The sequence below is a fragment of the Salvelinus alpinus genome, chromosome 17 (genome assembly GCF_045679555.1).
Source record: "Salvelinus alpinus chromosome 17, SLU_Salpinus.1, whole genome shotgun sequence".
In the NCBI taxonomy this organism is placed as follows: domain Eukaryota; kingdom Metazoa; phylum Chordata; class Actinopteri; order Salmoniformes; family Salmonidae; genus Salvelinus; species Salvelinus alpinus.
The window spans coordinates 25,172,468-25,191,597 of NC_092102.1; the positions used below are offsets into that span (position 1 = coordinate 25,172,468).

A 19,130-nucleotide genomic window follows, 5' to 3' on the forward strand; every position below is an offset into this window, starting at 1 on the left:
GAAGTAGGAGAGTCAGACTGAGAACTCATAAGATTAGAAAACATACTAGAAAGGCTATATAACACAGAGGCCTCTGAAGGTCACAGCCAATGTGTGTGTCTCACACCCTACTGTAGGAGGCTGAAGGTGCTCCAGCATTCATTTTGTTTTGGTTGTTATTATGACTATAAGAGTCGCCCCTCAGCCTCACAACAACCCCCTCACTCCCCCTGACAAACAATGTGCCACACAATTTGGCATTGTCAGGGTAGGTTCATACTGTGTTTGTCTGCTGTACTATTTCTATAGGCCCTACTGTCCTTCTCTAAACCGTGTTGAGCGGTTCCAGAAACAGTCCCTGCCATTGCCTGATGACATAACTGCCATCCTTCACCGGCTTCTCCTGGAACACATTAACAACCCAGTTTATAGCCTGCCTCATGTTGGCCATGTTGCCCTGGTTCCCAGTCCAACCACAGCGTGTCACGCTGCTTCACACAGGCCTTTAGCTACCACTACCATGTCATCATGTGGTAGAGGGATAGCTCTGGGGCTGGGTGAGGTTAGTCTGCTGTGAGAGCCTGCCCACTGGGGTTGCTCCTGTGGCCACTACAGAACCCATGCATGGCCAGCCAATGAAACGCCACCATGCCTCGGGACATGCCAGGGTGCCGTTTCCCCGACATGCTCTGCCCAGCCAACCATGTGGTGGAACAGGCAGCCAGTGAGATTACCCATAATTACCTTGTGATGGTTGTTAGAGGCCGCCTCCCGGACGCTGCCGCCTCACATCAGTCACCATATTTGTTTTGTCATGCCACACCTGTCCTCGTTACGGGGAGTGATTTGGCTAAATAAATCACATTATGGCGCTGCTGTGTGGCACGTTGCTACAAAGCAGTGACGAGGGAGCCGGTGTAATATGTTTCAGTTAGGTGGAGAAGAGGCCTTTCGCTGTGCGCCACACAAGGTTTTTCTGTTTTTCAAAGCGGAGAGGGGATTTTTCTTCATTAAAACATGGCTGGCTGGATTATGGTGTTTGGGTGATCAAGAGAGAAAGGGAGAGAGCCTTCCTGTTGTTATACATCCCCTGCTGACCGTTCACAGACTTCTCTCTCACAAAGTCCCCTTTGGTCTGCATACACTTACAATACAGCGGCCTCACCTTGCCTCTCAGTGGCTTCTAACCAGACAGTCATTGATCCCCCCCCCCCCCCCTCTCTCTGTTTGTGTTGCAGCTGTTTCCGGAGACGGGGCCGAGACAGGGGGGCACCAGGCTGACCATCACGGGGGAGAACCTGGGCCTACAGTTCAGGGACATCCAGACAGGAGTGCGTCTGGGCAAGGTGCCCTGTATCCCCATTGAGGAGGAGTACATTAGCGCTGAGAGGTGAGGAGGCTCAGCTGCCTGGCTCTCACCACTTTCATATTACCATCGCCCCTCCCTCTACACCTGTGCTCTGTGTCCATCTTCCTCTCCTCAGTGTATATCTCCTGTCCTCCTCTGATTCTTGTTGACGTTGTCCTTCTCTCTCTTCACCTGTCCTTTCGCTCTCTTTCTCTCAGTGTATATTATTTCCTCTCCGCGTCTTGAGTATTTTCCTTGCTCTCCTGTGATATTCACCTCCCTACTCTATCTACTCCCTCTACTCTATCCAGATAGAGCAAACAATCTTTCCAAACATCGGGTTGATGGCGAATGCTCCTTTAAAATTGGAGGATTCACTAGGCAAATATCAGACACCTTTACAGTAGGTTACAGCTGACCTCACGGGTGAACGCTCATGTGAATCCCTAACTCCCCTCTCCCTCCCTCCATCTCTCTCTCTCTCCGTACCTTCCCTACCCTCGCCTCTGCCACGTACAGAATTGTGTGTTTGCTAAATGATGCCACGGGCTACAGAGTGCAGGAGGCCAACGTGGAGGTGTGTGTGAGGGACTGCCTGACGGACTACAGGGCCCTCTCACCCCGGGCATTCACCTTTGTGGTAAGTCGTATCCAGATGACACACTAGATGGATCCTTACATTAGACTGAGTATTGATGATTTTGTTTTTTGCTAATCTAAATGTATAAACATATGTGTTATGGTTTACCTCCATCTCCAGACACCTTTCTTCACTCGAGTGCTGCCTGCTCAGGGTCCTCTCTCTGGGGGCACCAGGGTCACCATTGAGGGCAACCACCTCAACGCCGGCAGCTCTGTGTTTGTCAACATCGGACGCCACCCCTGCCACTTCAAAAAGTGAGTGTCTGTCACTGTCTGTCTCTAAGTCTGTTCACCTGTCTCTACTTAGCTCTCAGAACCAAGTCTTACACCAGTGGGTCCACCATGCACAGTGCTGTACATTTACTGTCTATCTAAGGAATAGTAAGGGAGTCAGACAGCCATCGGGGCTGAGAGGTAGAGCCCAGCCAGGGAGTGTGAGTGCCAGGTTCCTGACTGGGGGAGTGAGGGGAGATACAGGGGGGGTGAGGAGAGGAGATATACAGGGGGGGTCAGGAGAGGAGAGATACAGGGGGGGTCAGGAGAGGAGAGATACAGGGGGGGTGAGGAGAGGGGAGATACAGGGGGGGTGAGGAGAGGGGAGAAACAGGGGGGGTAAGGAGAGGAGAGAAACAGGGGGGTGAGGAGAGGGGAGAAACAGGGGGGTGAGGTGAGGAGAGAAACAGGGGGGGTGAGGAGAGGAGATATACAGGGGGGGTGAGGAGAGGAGAGATACAGGGGGGGTGAGAAGAGGGGAGATACAGGGGGGGTGAGGAGAGGGGAGATACAGGGGGTGAGGAGAAGAGATATACAGGGGGGGTGAGGTGAGGGGAGATACAGGGGGGGTGAGGAGAGGGGAGATACAGGGGGGTGAGGAGAGGGGAGATACAGGGGGGTGAGGAGAGGAGAGAAACGGGGGGTAAGGAGAGAAGAGAAATGGGGGTGAGGAGAGGGGAGAAACAGGGGGGTGAGGGGAGGAGAGATACAGGGGGAGTGAGGGGGGAGAGATACAGGGGGAGTGAGGGGAGGAGAGATTACAGGGAGAGTGAGGGGGGAGAGATACAGGGGGAGTGAGGGGAGGAGAGAAATGGGGGTGAGGAGAGAAGAGAAATGGGGGTGAGGAGAGGGGAGAAACAGGGGGGTGAGGGGAGGAGAGATACAGGGGGAGTGAGGGGGGAGAGATACAGGGGGAGTGAGGCGAGGAGAGATTACAGGGAGAGTGAGGGGAGTGAGGAGAGATAAAGGGGGAGTGAGGGGAGGAGAGATACAGGGGGAGTGAGGGGAGGAGAGATACAGGGGGAGTGAGGGGAGGAGAGATACAGGGGGAGTGAGGGGAGGAGAGATACAGGGGGAGTGAGGGGAGGAGAGATACAGGGGGAGTGAGGGGAGGAGAGATACAGGGGGAGTGAGGGGAGGAGAGATACAGGGGGAGTGAGGGGAGGAGAGAAAGCTCTGCCAGCCTCTGACTAATACAGATACTTCTACCTGGACCAGAGCCAGGACTCTATCAATGAAATGCCCCCATCTCCCGCTGATTCACCCTCCCTCCATTGACTGGAAGTGTTTGAGATGCAGTGTGTGTGTGTGGTGTGCTTGTGTCCGTGCTGTCTGTGTTGTTTTTCTTTGTCATACTGTGTCTGTGCATGTAATCTTGCTGATGTTCATACATGTCACAGTGCTACAGTAGGTCTCTGTCCTCAGCCAAGCTGTTTCCACTGTTATCCTGGATAGAAACACATCTATCTCTATTTATTTCCTTTCAAAGATAATCCAGAAGATTATCTTTTTTTCTGCAGTGCTACCTTCTCTCTCTCGTCCTCTTTGTGTCTGTCTCCTTCTCTTTCTCATCCTCTTTGTGTCTGTCTCCGTCTCTCTCTCGTCCTCTTTGTGTCTGTCTCCTTCTCTTTCTCATCCTCTTTGTCTCTGTCTCCGTCTCTCTCTCGTCCTCTTTGTGTCTGTCTCCTTCTCTTTCTCGTCCTCTTTGTGTCTGTCTCCTTCTCTCTCTCGTCCTCTTTGTGTCTGTCTCCTTCTCTCTCTCGTCCTCTTTGTGTCTGTCTCCTTCTCTCTCTCGTCCTCTTTGTGTCTGTCTCCGTCTCTCTCTCGTCCTCTTTGTGTCTGTCTCCTTCTCTCTCGTCCTCTTTGTGTCTGTCTCCTTCTCTCTCTCATCCTCTTTGTTGTCTGTCTCCTTCTCTTTCTCATCCTCTTTGTGTCTGTCTCCGTCTCTCTCTCGTCCTCTTTGTGTCTGTCTCCTTCTCTTTCTCATCCTCTTTGTGTCTGTCTCCGTCTCTCTCTCGTCCTCTTTGTGTCTGTCTCCTTCTCTCTCGTCCTCTTTGTGTCTGTCTCCTTCTCTCTCTCATCCTCTTTGTGTCTGTCTCCTTCTCTCTCTCGTCCTCTTTGTGTCTGTCTTCTTCTCTCTCGTCCTCTTTGTGTCTGTCTCCTTCTCTCTCTCGTCCTCTTTGTGTCTGTCTCCTTCTCTTTCTCATCCTCTTTGTGTCTGTCTCCGTCTCTCTCTCGTCCTCTTTGTGTCTGTCTTCTTCTCTCTCGTCCTCTTTGTGTCTGTCTCCTTCTCTTTCTCATCCTCTTTGTGTCTGTCTCCGTCTCTCTCTCGTCCTCTTTGTGTCTGTCTCCTTCTCTCTCTCGTCCTCTTTGTGTCTGTCTCCTTCTCTTTCTCATCCTCTTTGTGTCTGTCTCCGTCTCTCTCTCGTCCTCTTTGTGTCTGTCTCCTTTCTTTCTCATCCTCTTTGTGTCTGTCTCCGTCTCTCTCTCGTCCTCTTTGTGTCTGTCTCCTTCTCTCTCGTCCTCTTTGTGTCTTTCTCCTTCTCTCTCTCATCCTCTTTGTGTCTGTCTCTTTCTCTCTCTCGTCCTCTTTGTGTCTCTATCCTTCTCTCTCGTCCTCTTTTTGTCTGTCTCCTTCTCTCTCGTCCTCTTTGTGTCTGTCTCCGTCTTTCTCTCGTCCTCTTTGAGTCTGTATCCTTCTCTCTCTCGTCCTCTTTCTGTCTGTCTCCTTCTCTCTCGTCCTCTTTGTGTTTGTCTCCTCTCTCTCGTCCTCTTTGTGTTTGCGTCCTTCTCTCTCGTCCTCTTTGTGTCTGTCTCCTTCTCTCTCGTCCTCTTTGTGTATTTCTCCTTCTCTTTCTCATCCTCTTTGTGTCTGTCTCCGTCTCTCTCTCGTCCTCTTTGTGTCTGTCTCCTTCTCTTTCTCATCCTCTTTGTGTCTGTCTTCCGTCTCTCTCTCGTCTTCTTTGTGTCTGTCTCCTTCTCTTTCTCATCCTCTTTGTGTCTGTCTCCTTCTCTTTCTCGTCCTCTTTGTGTCTGTTTCATTCTCTCTCTTGTCCTCTTTGTGTCTGTCTCCTTCTCTCTCTCGTCCTCTTTGTGTCTGTCTCCTTCTCTCTCTCGTCCTCTTTGTGTCTGTCTCCGTCTCTCTCTCGTCCTCTTTGTGTCTGTCTCCTTCTCTCTCTCGTCCTCTTTGTGTCTGTCTCCTTCTCTCTCTCATCCTCTTTGTGTCTGTCTCCTTCTCTTTCTCATCCTCTTTGTGTCTGTCTCCGTCTCTCTCTCGTCCTCTTTGTGTCTGTCTCCTTCTCTTTCTCATCCTCTTTGTGTCTGTCTCCGTCTCTCTCTCGTCCTCTTTGTGTCTGTCTCCTTCTCTCTCGTCCTCTTTGTGTCTGTCTCCTTCTCTCTCTCATCCTCTTTGTGTCTGTCTCCTTCTCTCTCTCGTCCTCTTTGTGTCTGTCTTCTTCTCTCTCGTCCTCTTTGTGTCTGTCTCCTTCTCTCTCTCGTCCTCTTTGTGTCTGTCTCCTTCTCTTTCTCATCCTCTTTGTGTCTGTCTCCGTCTCTCTCTCGTCCTCTTTGTGTCTGTCTTCTTCTCTCTCGTCCTCTTTGTGTCTGTCTCCTTCTCTTTCTCATCCTCTTTGTGTCTGTCTCCGTCTCTCTCTCGTCCTCTTTGTGTCTGTCTCCTTCTCTCTCTTGTCCTCTTTGTGTCTGTCTCCTTCTCTTTCTCATCCTCTTTGTGTCTGTCTCCGTCTCTCTCTCGTCCTCTTTGTGTCTGTCTCCTTTCTTTCTCATCCTCTTTGTGTCTGTCTCCGTCTCTCTCTTGTCCTCTTTGTGTCTGTCTCCTTCTCTCTCGTCCTCTTTGTGTCTTTCTCCTTCTCTCTCTCATCCTCTTTGTGTCTGTCTCTTTCTCTCTCTCGTCCTCTTTGTGTCTCTATCCTTCTCTCTCGTCCTCTTTTTGTCTGTCTCCTTCTCTCTCGTCCTCTTTGTGTCTGTCTCCGTCTTTCTCTCGTCCTCTTTGAGTCTGTATCCTTCTCTCTCTCGTCCTCTTTCTGTCTGTCTCCTTCTCTCTCGTCCTCTTTGTGTTTGTCTCCTCTCTCTCGTCCTCTTTGTGTTTGCGTCCTTCTCTCTCGTCCTCTTTGTGTCTGTCTCCTTCTCTCTCGTCCTCTTTGTGTCTTTCTCCTTCTCTTTCTCATCCTCTTTGTGTCTGTCTCCGTCTCTCTCTCGTCCTCTTTGTGTCTGTCTCCTTCTCTTTCTCATCCTCTTTGTGTCTGTCTCCGTCTCTCTCTCGTCCTCTTTGTGTCTGTCTCCTTCTCTTTCTCATCCTCTTTGTGTCTGTCTCCTTCTCTTTCTCGTCCTCTTTGTGTCTGTTTCATTCTCTCTCTTGTCCTCTTTGTGTCTGTCTCCTTCTCTCTCTCGTCCTCTTTGTGTCTTTCTCCTTCTCTCTCTCGTCCTCTTTGTGTCTGTCTCCGTCTCTCTCTCGTCCTCTTTGTGTCTGTCTCCTTCTCTCTCTCGTCCTCTTTGTGTCTGTCTCCTTCTCTCTCTCATCCTCTTTGTGTCTGTCTCCTTCTCTCTCTCGTCCTCTTTGTGTCTGTCTCCTTCTCTCTCGTCCTCTTTGTGTCTGGCTCCTTCTCTCTCTCATCCTCTTTGTGTCTGTCTCCTTCTCTCTCTCGTCCTCTTTGTGTCTGTCTTCTTCTCTCTCGTCCTCTTTGTGTCTGTCTCCTTCTCTCTCTCGTCCTCTTTGTGTCTGTCTCCTTCTCTTTCTCATCCTCTTTGTGTCTGTCTCCGTCTCTCTCTCGTCCTCTTTGTGTCTGTCTTCTTCTCTCTCGTCCTCTTTGTGTCTGTCTCCTTCTCTTTCTCATCCTCTTTGTGTCTGTCTCTGTCTCTCTCTCGTCCTCTTTGTGTCTGTCTCCTTCTCTCTCTCGTCCTCTTTGTGTCTGTCTCCTTCTCTTTCTCATCCTCTTTGTGTCTGTCTCCGTCTCTCTCTCGTCCTCTTTGTGTCTGTCTCCTTTCTTTCTCATCCTCTTTGTGTCTGTCTCCGTCTCTCTCTCGTCCTCTTTGTGTCTGTCTCCTTCTCTCTCGTCCTCTTTGTGTCTTTCTCCTTCTCTCTCTCATCCTCTTTGTGTCTGTCTCTTTCTCTCTCTCGTCCTCTTTGTGTCTCTATCCTTCTCTCTCGTCCTCTTTTTGTCTGTCTCCTTCTCTCTCGTCCTCTTTGTGTCTGTCTCCGTCTTTCTCTCGTCCTCTTTGAGTCTGTATCCTTCTCTCTCTCGTCCTCTTTCTGTCTGTCTCCTTCTCTCTCGTCCTCTTTGTGTTTGTCTCCTCTCTCTCGTCCTCTTTGTGTTTGCGTCCTTCTCTCTCGTCCTCTTTGTGTCTGTCTCCTTCTCTCTCGTCCTCTTTGTGTATTTCTCCTTCTCTTTCTCATCCTCTTTGTGTCTGTCTCCGTCTCTCTCTCGTCCTCTTTGTGTCTGTCTCCTTCTCTTTCTCATCCTCTTTGTGTCTGTCTTCCGTCTCTCTCTCGTCTTCTTTGTGTCTGTCTCCTTCTCTTTCTCATCCTCTTTGTGTCTGTCTCCTTCTCTTTCTCGTCCTCTTTGTGTCTGTTTCATTCTCTCTCTTGTCCTCTTTGTGTCTGTCTCCTTCTCTCTCTCGTCCTCTTTGTGTCTGTCTCCTTCTCTCTCTCGTCCTCTTTGTGTCTGTCTCCGTCTCTCTCTCGTCCTCTTTGTGTCTGTCTCCTTCTCTCTCTCGTCCTCTTTGTGTCTGTCTCCTTCTCTCTCTCATCCTCTTTGTGTCTGTCTCCTTCTCTTTCTCATCCTCTTTGTGTCTGTCTCCGTCTCTCTCTCGTCCTCTTTGTGTCTGTCTCCTTCTCTTTCTCATCCTCTTTGTGTCTGTCTCCGTCTCTCTCTCGTCCTCTTTGTGTCTGTCTCCTTCTCTCTCGTCCTCTTTGTGTCTGTCTCCTTCTCTCTCTCATCCTCTTTGTGTCTGTCTCCTTCTCTCTCTCGTCCTCTTTGTGTCTGTCTTCTTCTCTCTCGTCCTCTTTGTGTCTGTCTCCTTCTCTCTCTCGTCCTCTTTGTGTCTGTCTCCTTCTCTTTCTCATCCTCTTTGTGTCTGTCTCCGTCTCTCTCTCGTCCTCTTTGTGTCTGTCTTCTTCTCTCTCGTCCTCTTTGTGTCTGTCTCCTTCTCTTTCTCATCCTCTTTGTGTCTGTCTCCGTCTCTCTCTCGTCCTCTTTGTGTCTGTCTCCTTCTCTCTCTTGTCCTCTTTGTGTCTGTCTCCTTCTCTTTCTCATCCTCTTTGTGTCTGTCTCCGTCTCTCTCTCGTCCTCTTTGTGTCTGTCTCCTTTCTTTCTCATCCTCTTTGTGTCTGTCTCCGTCTCTCTCTTGTCCTCTTTGTGTCTGTCTCCTTCTCTCTCGTCCTCTTTGTGTCTTTCTCCTTCTCTCTCTCATCCTCTTTGTGTCTGTCTCTTTCTCTCTCTCGTCCTCTTTGTGTCTCTATCCTTCTCTCTCGTCCTCTTTTTGTCTGTCTCCTTCTCTCTCGTCCTCTTTGTGTCTGTCTCCGTCTTTCTCTCGTCCTCTTTGAGTCTGTATCCTTCTCTCTCTCGTCCTCTTTCTGTCTGTCTCCTTCTCTCTCGTCCTCTTTGTGTTTGTCTCCTCTCTCTCGTCCTCTTTGTGTTTGCGTCCTTCTCTCTCGTCCTCTTTGTGTCTGTCTCCTTCTCTCTCGTCCTCTTTGTGTCTTTCTCCTTCTCTTTCTCATCCTCTTTGTGTCTGTCTCCGTCTCTCTCTCGTCCTCTTTGTGTCTGTCTCCTTCTCTTTCTCATCCTCTTTGTGTCTGTCTCCGTCTCTCTCTCGTCCTCTTTGTGTCTGTCTCCTTCTCTTTCTCATCCTCTTTGTGTCTGTCTCCTTCTCTTTCTCGTCCTCTTTGTGTCTGTTTCATTCTCTCTCTTGTCCTCTTTGTGTCTGTCTCCTTCTCTCTCTCGTCCTCTTTGTGTCTTTCTCCTTCTCTCTCTCGTCCTCTTTGTGTCTGTCTCCGTCTCTCTCTCGTCCTCTTTGTGTCTGTCTCCTTCTCTCTCTCGTCCTCTTTGTGTCTGTCTCCTTCTCTCTCTCATCCTCTTTGTGTCTGTCTCCTTCTCTTTCTCATCCTCTTTGTGTCTGTCTCCGTCTCTCTCTCGTCCTCTTTGTGTCTGTCTCCTTCTCTTTCTCATCCTCTTTGTGTCTGTCTCCGTCTCTCTCTCGTCCTCTTTGTGTCTGTCTCCTTCTCTCTCGTCCTCTTTGTGTCTGTCTCCTTCTCTCTCTCATCCTCTTTGTGTCTGTCTCCTTCTCTCTCTCGTCCTCTTTGTGTCTGTCTTCTTCTCTCTCGTCCTCTTTGTGTCTGTCTCCTTCTCTCTCTCGTCCTCTTTGTGTCTGTCTCCTTCTCTTTCTCATCCTCTTTGTGTCTGTCTCCGTCTCTCTCTCGTCCTCTTTGTGTCTGTCTTCTTCTCTCTCGTCCTCTTTGTGTCTGTCTCCTTCTCTTTCTCATCCTCTTTGTGTCTGTCTCCGTCTCTCTCTCGTCCTCTTTGTGTCTGTCTCCTTCTCTCTCTTGTCCTCTTTGTGTCTGTCTCCTTCTCTTTCTCATCCTCTTTGTGTCTGTCTCCGTCTCTCTCTCGTCCTCTTTGTGTCTGTCTCCTTTCTTTCTCATCCTCTTTGTGTCTGTCTCCGTCTCTCTCTCGTCCTCTTTGTGTCTGTCTCCTTCTCTCTCGTCCTCTTTGTGTCTTTCTCCTTCTCTCTCTCATCCTCTTTGTGTCTGTCTCTTTCTCTCTCTCGTCCTCTTTGTGTCTCTATCCTTCTCTCTCGTCCTCTTTTTGTCTGTCTCCTTCTCTCTCGTCCTCTTTGTGTCTGTCTCCGTCTTTCTCTCGTCCTCTTTGAGTCTGTATCCTTCTCTCTCTCGTCCTCTTTCTGTCTGTCTCCTTCTTTCTCGTCCTCTTTGTGTTTGTCTCCTCTCTCTCGTCCTCTTTGTGTTTGCGTCCTTCTCTCTCGTCCTCTTTGTGTCTGTCTCCTTCTCTCTCGTCCTCTTTGTGTCTTTCTCCTTCTCTTTCTCATCCTCTTTGTGTCTGTCTCCGTCTCTCTCTCGTCCTCTTTGTGTCTGTCTCCTTCTCTTTCTCATCCTCTTTGTGTCTGTCTCCGTCTCTCTCTCGTCCTCTTTGTGTCTGTCTCCTTCTCTTTCTCATCCTCTTTGTGTCTGTCTCCTTCTCTTTCTCGTCCTCTTTGTGTCTGTTTCATTCTCTCTCTTGTCCTCTTTGTGTCTGTCTCCTTCTCTCTCTCGTCCTCTTTGTGTCTGTCTCCTTCTCTCTCTCGTCCTCTTTGTGTCTGTCTCCGTCTCTCTCTCGTCCTCTTTGTGTCTGTCTCCTTCTCTCTCTCGTCCTCTTTGTGTCTGTCTCCTTCTCTCTCTCATCCTCTTTGTGTCTGTCTCCTTCTCTTTCTCATCCTCTTTGTGTCTGTCTCCGTCTCTCTCTCGTCCTCTTTGTGTCTGTCTTCCTCTCTCTCGTCCTCTTTGTGTCTTTCTCCTTCTCTCTCTCGTCCTCTTTGTGTCTGTCTCCTTCTCTTTCTCATCCTCTTTGTGTCTGTCTCCGTCTCTCTCTCGTCCTCTTTGTGTCTGTCTCCTTCTCTCTCGTCCTCTTTGTGTCTGTCTCCATCTCTCTCTCGTCCTCTTTTTGTCTGTCTCCTTCACTCTCTCGTCCTCTTTGTGTCTGTCTCCTTCTCTCTCTCGTCCTCTTTGTGTCTGTCTCCTTCTCTCTCTCGTCCTCTTTGTGTCTGTCTCCTTCTCTCTCGTCCTCTTTGTGTCTGTCTCCTTCTCTCTCTCGTCCTCTTTGTGTCTGTCTCCTTCTCTTTCTCATCCTCTTTGTGTCTGTCTCCGTCTCTCTCTCGTCCTCTTTGTGTCTCTCTCCTTCTCTCTCTCGTCCTCTTTGTGTCTGTCTCCTTCTCTCTCTCGTCCTCTTTGTGTCTGTCTCCTTCTCTTTCTCATCCTCTTTGTGTCTGTCTCCTTCTCTCTCTCGTCCTCTTTGTGTCTGTCTCCTTCTCTCTCGTCCTCTTTGTGTCTGTCTCTTTCTCTCTCTTGTCCTCTTTGTTTCTCTATCCTTCTCTCTCTCGTCCTCTTTGTGTCTGTCTCCTTGTCTCTCGTCCTCTTTGTGTCTGTCTCCGTCTCTCTCTCGTCCTCTTTGTGTCTGTATCCTTCTCTCTCTCGTCCTCTTTCTGTCTGTCTCCTCTCTCGTCCTCTTTGTGTTTGTCTCCTCTCTCTCGTCCTCTTTGTGTTTGTGTCCTTCTCTCTCGTCCTCTTTGTGTCTGTCTCCTTCTCTCTCTCGTCCTCTTTGTGTCTGTCTCCTTCTCTTTCTCGTCCTCTTTGTGTCTGTCTCCGTCTCTCTCTCGTCCTCTTTGTGTATGCTCCTTCTCTTTCTCATCCTCTTTGTGTCTGTCTCCTTCTCTTTCTCGTCCTCTTTGTGTCTGTCTCCTTCTCTCTCTCGTCCTCTTTGTGTCTGTCTCCTTCTCTCTCTCGTCCTCTTTGTGTCTGTCTCCTTCTCTCTCTCGTCCTCTTTGTGTCTGTCTCCGTCTCTCTCTCGTCCTCTTTTTGTCTGTCTCCTTCTCTCTCTCGTCCTCTTTGTGTCTGTCTCCTTCTCTCTCTCATCCTCTTTGTGTCTGTCTCCTTCTCTTTCTCATCCTCTTTGTGTCTGTCTCCGTCTCTCTCTCGTCCTCTTTGTGTCTGTCTCCTTCTCTTTCGTCCTCTTTGTGTCTGTCTCCTTCACTCTCTCGTCCTCTTTGTGTCTGTCTTCTTCTCTCTCGTCCTCTTTGTGTCTGTCTCCGTCTCTCTCTCGTCCTCTCTGTGTCTGTCTCCGTCTCTCTCTCGTCCTCTTTGTGTCTGTCTCCTTCTCTCTCTCGTCCTCTTTGTGTCTGTCTCCTTCTCTTTCTCATCCTCTTTGTGTCTGTCTCCTTCTCTCTCGTCCTCTTTGTGTCTTTCTCCTTCTCTCTCTCATCCTCTTTGTGTCTGTCTCCTTCTCTTTCTCATCCTCTTTGTGTCTGTCTCCGTCTCTCTCTCGTCCTCTTTGTGTCTGTCTCCTTCTCTCTCTTGTCCTCTTTGTGTCTGTCTCCTTCTCTTTCTCATCCTCTTTGTGTCTGTCTCCGTCTCTCTCTCGTCCTCTTTGTGTCTGTCTCCTTTCTTTCTCATCCTCTTTGTGTCTGTCTCCGTCTCTCTCTTGTCCTCTTTGTGTCTGTCTCCTTCTCTCTCGTCCTCTTTGTGTCTTTCTCCTTCTCTCTCTCATCCTCTTTGTGTCTGTCTCTTTCTCTCTCTCGTCCTCTTTGTGTCTCTATCCTTCTCTCTCGTCCTCTTTTTGTCTGTCTCCTTCTCTCTCGTCCTCTTTGTGTCTGTCTCCGTCTTTCTCTCGTCCTCTTTGAGTCTGTATCCTTCTCTCTCTCGTCCTCTTTCTGTCTGTCTCCTTCTCTCTCGTCCTCTTTGTGTTTGTCTCCTCTCTCTCGTCCTCTTTGTGTTTGCGTCCTTCTCTCTCGTCCTCTTTGTGTCTGTCTCCTTCTCTCTCGTCCTCTTTGTGTCTTTCTCCTTCTCTTTCTCATCCTCTTTGTGTCTGTCTCCGTCTCTCTCTCGTCCTCTTTGTGTCTGTCTCCTTCTCTTTCTCATCCTCTTTGTGTCTGTCTCCGTCTCTCTCTCGTCCTCTTTGTGTCTGTCTCCTTCTCTTTCTCATCCTCTTTGTGTCTGTCTCCTTCTCTTTCTCGTCCTCTTTGTGTCTGTTTCATTCTCTCTCTTGTCCTCTTTGTGTCTGTCTCCTTCTCTCTCTCGTCCTCTTTGTGTCTTTCTCCTTCTCTCTCTCGTCCTCTTTGTGTCTGTCTCCGTCTCTCTCTCGTCCTCTTTGTGTCTGTCTCCTTCTCTCTCTCGTCCTCTTTGTGTCTGTCTCCTTCTCTCTCTCATCCTCTTTGTGTCTGTCTCCTTCTCTTTCTCATCCTCTTTGTGTCTGTCTCCGTCTCTCTCTCGTCCTCTTTGTGTCTGTCTCCTTCTCTTTCTCATCCTCTTTGTGTCTGTCTCCGTCTCTCTCTCGTCCTCTTTGTGTCTGTCTCCTTCTCTCTCGTCCTCTTTGTGTCTGTCTCCTTCTCTCTCTCATCCTCTTTGTGTCTGTCTCCTTCTCTCTCTCGTCCTCTTTGTGTCTGTCTTCTTCTCTCTCGTCCTCTTTGTGTCTGTCTCCTTCTCTCTCTCGTCCTCTTTGTGTCTGTCTCCTTCTCTTTCTCATCCTCTTTGTGTCTGTCTCCGTCTCTCTCTCGTCCTCTTTGTGTCTGTCTTCTTCTCTCTCGTCCTCTTTGTGTCTGTCTCCTTCTCTTTCTCATCCTCTTTGTGTCTGTCTCCGTCTCTCTCTCGTCCTCTTTGTGTCTGTCTCCTTCTCTCTCTTGTCCTCTTTGTGTCTGTCTCCTTCTCTTTCTCATCCTCTTTGTGTCTGTCTCCGTCTCTCTCTCGTCCTCTTTGTGTCTGTCTCCTTTCTTTCTCATCCTCTTTGTGTCTGTCTCCGTCTCTCTCTCGTCCTCTTTGTGTCTGTCTCCTTCTCTCTCGTCCTCTTTGTGTCTTTCTCCTTCTCTCTCTCATCCTCTTTGTGTCTGTCTCTTTCTCTCTCTCGTCCTCTTTGTGTCTCTATCCTTCTCTCTCGTCCTCTTTTTGTCTGTCTCCTTCTCTCTCGTCCTCTTTGTGTCTGTCTCCGTCTTTCTCTCGTCCTCTTTGAGTCTGTATCCTTCTCTCTCTCGTCCTCTTTCTGTCTGTCTCCTTCTTTCTCGTCCTCTTTGTGTTTGTCTCCTCTCTCTCGTCCTCTTTGTGTTTGCGTCCTTCTCTCTCGTCCTCTTTGTGTCTGTCTCCTTCTCTCTCGTCCTCTTTGTGTCTTTCTCCTTCTCTTTCTCATCCTCTTTGTGTCTGTCTCCGTCTCTCTCTCGTCCTCTTTGTGTCTGTCTCCTTCTCTTTCTCATCCTCTTTGTGTCTGTCTCCGTCTCTCTCTCGTCCTCTTTGTGTCTGTCTCCTTCTCTTTCTCATCCTCTTTGTGTCTGTCTCCTTCTCTTTCTCGTCCTCTTTGTGTCTGTTTCATTCTCTCTCTTGTCCTCTTTGTGTCTGTCTCCTTCTCTCTCTCGTCCTCTTTGTGTCTGTCTCCTTCTCTCTCTCGTCCTCTTTGTGTCTGTCTCCGTCTCTCTCTCGTCCTCTTTGTGTCTGTCTCCTTCTCTCTCTCGTCCTCTTTGTGTCTGTCTCCTTCTCTCTCTCATCCTCTTTGTGTCTGTCTCCTTCTCTTTCTCATCCTCTTTGTGTCTGTCTCCGTCTCTCTCTCGTCCTCTTTGTGTCTGTCTTCCTCTCTCTCGTCCTCTTTGTGTCTTTCTCCTTCTCTCTCTCGTCCTCTTTGTGTCTGTCTCCTTCTCTTTCTCATCCTCTTTGTGTCTGTCTCCGTCTCTCTCTCGTCCTCTTTGTGTCTGTCTCCTTCTCTCTCGTCCTCTTTGTGTCTGTCTCCATCTCTCTCTCGTCCTCTTTTTGTCTGTCTCCTTCACTCTCTCGTCCTCTTTGTGTCTGTCTCCTTCTCTCTCTCGTCCTCTTTGTGTCTGTCTCCTTCTCTCTCTCGTCCTCTTTGTGTCTGTCTCCTTCTCTCTCGTCCTCTTTGTGTCTCTCTCCTTCTCTCTCTCGTCCTCTTTGTGTCTGTCTCCTTCTCTCTCTCGTCCTCTTAGTGTCTGTCTCCTTCTCTTTCTCATCCTCTTTGTGTCTGTCTCCTTCTCTCTCTCGTCCTCTTTGTGTCTGTCTCCTTCTCTCTCGTCCTCTTTGTGTCTGTCTCTTTCTCTCTCTTGTCCTCTTTGTTTCTCTATCCTTCTCTCTCTCGTCCTCTTTGTGTCTTTCTCCTTGTCTCTCGTCCTCTTTGTGTCTGTCTCCGTCTCTCTCTCGTCCTCTTTGTGTCTGTATCCTTCTCTCTCTCGTCCTCTTTCTGTCTGCCTCCTCTCTCGTCCTCTTTGTGTTTGTCTCCTCTCTCTCGTCCTCTTTGTGTTTGTGTCCTTCTCTCTCGTCCTCTTTGTGTCTGTCTCCTTCTCTCTCTCGTCCTCTTTGTGTCTGTCTCCTTCTCTTTCTCGTCCTCTTTGTGTCTGTCTCCGTCTCTCTCTCGTCCTCTTTGTGTATGCTCCTTCTCTTTCTCATCCTCTTTGTGTCTGTCTCCTTCTCTTTCTCGTCCTCTTTGTGTCTGTCTCCTTCTCTCTCTCGTCCTCTTTGTGTCTGTCTCCTTCTCTCTCTCGTCCTCTTTGTGTCTGTCTCCGTCTCTCTCTCGTCCTCTTTTTGTCTGTCTCCTTCTCTCTCTCGTCCTCTTTGTGTCTGTCTCCTTCTCTCTCTCATCCTCTTTGTGTCTGTCTCCTTCTCTTTCTCATCCTCTTTGTGTCTGTCTCCGTCTCTCTCTCGTCCTCTTTGTGTCTGTCTCCTTCTCTTTCGTCCTCTTTGTGTCTGTCTCCTTCACTCTCTCGTCCTCTTTGTGTCTGTCTTCTTCTCTCTCGTCCTCTTTGTGTCTGTCTCCGTCTCTCTCTCGTCCTCTCTGTGTCTGTCTCCGTCTCTCTCTCGTCCTCTTTGTGTCTGTCTCCTTCTCTCTCTCGTCCTCTTTGTGTCTGTCTCCTTCTCTTTCTCATCCTCTTTGTGTCTGTCTCCGGCTCTCTCTCGTCCTCTTTGTGTCTGCCTCCTTCTCTCTCGTCCTCTTTGTGTCTGTCTCCTTCTCTCTCGTCCTCTTTGTGTCTGTCTCTTTCTCTCTCTCGTCCTCTTTGTGTCTCTATCCTTCTCTCTCTCGTCTTCTTTGTGTCTGTCTCCTTCTCTCTCGTCCTCTTTGTGTCTGTCTCTGTCTCTCTCTCGTCCTCTTTGTGTCTGTATCCTTCTCTCTCTCGTCCTCTTTGTGTCTGTCTCCTTCTCTCTCGTCCTCTTTGTGTTTGTCTCCTCTCTCTCGTCCTCTTTGTGTTTGTATCCTTCTCTCTCGTCCTCTTTGTGTCTGCCTCCTTCTCTCTCGTCCTCTTTGTGTCTGTCTCCTTCTCTCTCGTCCTCTTTGTGTCTGTCTCTTTCTCTCTCTCGTCCTCTTTGTGTCTCTATCCTTCTCTCTCTCGTCTTCTTTGTGTCTGTCTCCTTCTCTCTCGTCCTCTTTGTGTCTGTCTCTGTCTCTCTCTCGTCCTCTTTGTGTCTGTATCCTTCTCTCTCTCGTCCTCTTTGTGTCTGTCTCCTTCTCTCTCGTCCTCTTTGTGTTTGTCTCCTCTCTCTCGTCCTCTTTGTGTTTGTATCCTTCTCTCTCGTCCTCTTTGTGTCTGTCTCCTTCTCTCTCTCGTTCTCTTTGTGTCTGTCTCCTTCTCTCTCTCTCGTCCTCTTTGTGTCTGTCTCCTCTCTCTCGTCCTCTTTGTGTCTGTCTCCTTCTCTCTCTCGTCCTCTTTGTGTCTGTCTCCTTCTCTCTCTCGTCCTCTTTGTGTTTGTATCCTTCTCTCTTGTCCTCTTTGTGTCTGTCTCCTTCTCTCTCTCGTCCTCTTTGTGTCTGTCTCCTTCTCTCTCGTCCTCTTTGTGTTTGTCTCCTCTCTCTCGTCCTCTTTGTGTTTGTATCCTTCTCTCTCGTCCTCTTTGTGTCTGTCTCCTTCTCTCTCTCGTTCTCTTTGTGTCTGTCTCCTTCTCTCTCTCTCGTCCTCTTTGTGTCTGTCTCCTCTCTCTCGTCCTCTTTGTGTCTGTCTCCTTCTCTCTCTCGTCCTCTTTGTGTCTGTCTCCTTCTCTCTCTCGTCCTCTTTGTGTTTGTATCCTTCTCTCTTGTCCTCTTTGTGTCTGTCTCCTTCTCTCTCTCGTCCTCTTTGTGTCTGTCTCCTTCTCTCTCTCGTCCTCTTTGTGTCTGTTTCATTCTCGTTTTGTTGTTTGTCACAACCACCTTGTCAAAATATATGCAATCTTGGGAGGGTTTGTGGAGCGTGCGTTGTGAAGCGGGTTCCCATGGAAACGGGGCGAGGGGAATCAGAGGAGACATTGCAGGCACGTCTCCAATCAGGACCTGGGAATCACACCAGAATCACTCCTCTCCTCTCTTCCTAGAAAGACTGCGGCACTTTCCCAGAAATACAAGCATCATTCAACAGCGCTACAGATTAGTTATCGTAGTTACTGTGTAATAATTGACTAGACACACCAAGCATTGGTAGACACGGCTTTTAAAAATGAAGCGCTCGTTCATGTACACATTGACATAAGCCTTAAGGTATGACCATTTCTTTAGAGACAGGTGCTGAAACCTAGACCATTGGTTTATGTCATACTGATGAAACTCGTGAATGATATCTCTTTGTAACCGTTGTCATCCTTTAACCATGTTTCTCCCCCTCTCTCTGCAGGAGGAATGCCCGGGAGATAGTGTGTGTGACCCCAGCGGGGCTGACCCCAGGCAGCACACCAGTCATGGTGGACATCGACTCTGCTGAGCTGAGGAACCCAGAGGTCAAATATAACTACACCGACGACCCCACCGTCCTGAGGATTGAACCCGACTGGAGCATCGCTAGGTAGGGAGAGGATCTGGGTATTTACATTGATATCACCTGGTTCTCTGGTGCTGGTCAGCTGTGCAGTACTGGAGCTACAGTGGCACCTCTTTAAAAGAGTTAGAGAGGAAAACACAGAACCTTGTGGAAAGTCCACTTTGACCCAGAATGCTCTGCTTCCTGGTTAACCCTTTGAGACACTGCTACAAGATGCGATAGCCCTCACCCCTCTCTCTCTCTCTCTCTGTGTCTCTGTGTGTGTCTCTCTCTCTCCCTGTGTCTCTGTTGAAACAATTTCTGCTTCATCTATAATAGGTTGATCTAATAGGCTGTTGGATTGAAATGGGGTATAGTCATTGCTCTGTGGGATTGGCTAAGGAGCAGCTGTGGCCCAACCGCTGCCCCAGGGCCCCCATGCCTCTGTGCTCTGTGTCTAAAATTCGGTGTGTATTTGTTAGGATCTACATGTGTGTTGAATTCTGTTTGTGGGTTGGGGGGTGACAGTGGGGGGGGTTCTGCTCTGCTCCACTGAGCCCACCCAGGGGTGGCCTGCCCAGCTACAGAGCCTGGATGGGTGGATGGGCTGACTGACTGACTGTTCCTCAATAGTCTCCAGTGATTCGCCACAGATCTGGGCTCCGTCTGGCACAGAGAAACAGACGGGAACACATGCATAAACAAATGAAAAACAAGCGACAAAATGACTGAGATTCCTGGATCTCTCATAGCCAAAATTCTCTCAGCTCATCGATGTGATCGCTATACTGTAGGCCGAAATGCCTTATTCACACACTCCAGCGTAGAATACACCGGGGGCTTGGAGATGTGTGAACAACATATTTTTGTTCATCAGTGCATTAACTTCTACTTTCATGTCTATGTTAACGGCATTGCATATTCACTGCATTACAATGTTTTGAATAGGGAGTTGTATACTGAGATTGGTGAATTAGATTGGCTTATTATCGTATTTGCAACTTTCTCGGTTTTCTGCTGTAGAAAAATACTTTTAAATAGCTTATTGATTGAATAAGTGGCTGCTAAATTGCTTTATCATATACAGAAAAGGGAGAGAATACGAGGAACAAAGTAGAAGAGAAGCAAAGGAGTAATTAAGAGATAATGAAAGAGAAGGAGAGGAAAAGCAGTAATCCTTTTCATACTAAGACGTTTTTCCACTATCTTTTTTCAGCCTTTTCCTTATATCTGAAAGGTATTGCCGGTATCAAAGCCCAATTTATTTTTTCCGCCTAACGACCTAGTAGTAATTTCGATAAAGTTCTGCCTAGGGCTTAGGAATATAGTTGGAGAGCCCATGGCATACGGAGTTTGGGCGAAATATCACCTGGTGATACAGTGGGGCAAAAAAGTATTTAGTCAGCCACCAATTGTGCAAGTT

General features: G+C 48.8%; 1 protein-coding gene across 2 annotated transcripts in view; it reads left to right on the forward strand.

Moving 5' to 3' along the window:
• Positions 1-19,130, forward strand: part of LOC139542580 (plexin-A1-like) — a 326,765-nt gene that overhangs the window by 274,056 nt on the left and 33,579 nt on the right. For both annotated transcript variants that reach the window (XM_071348188.1, XM_071348189.1), the window contains exons 13-16: positions 1,218-1,369; positions 1,847-1,967; positions 2,088-2,224; positions 17,585-17,752. In XM_071348188.1, the coding sequence (XP_071204289.1) occupies positions 1,218-1,369; positions 1,847-1,967; positions 2,088-2,224; positions 17,585-17,752 (578 nt within the window). The remainder of the gene's footprint in view (positions 1-1,217; positions 1,370-1,846; positions 1,968-2,087; positions 2,225-17,584; positions 17,753-19,130) is intronic.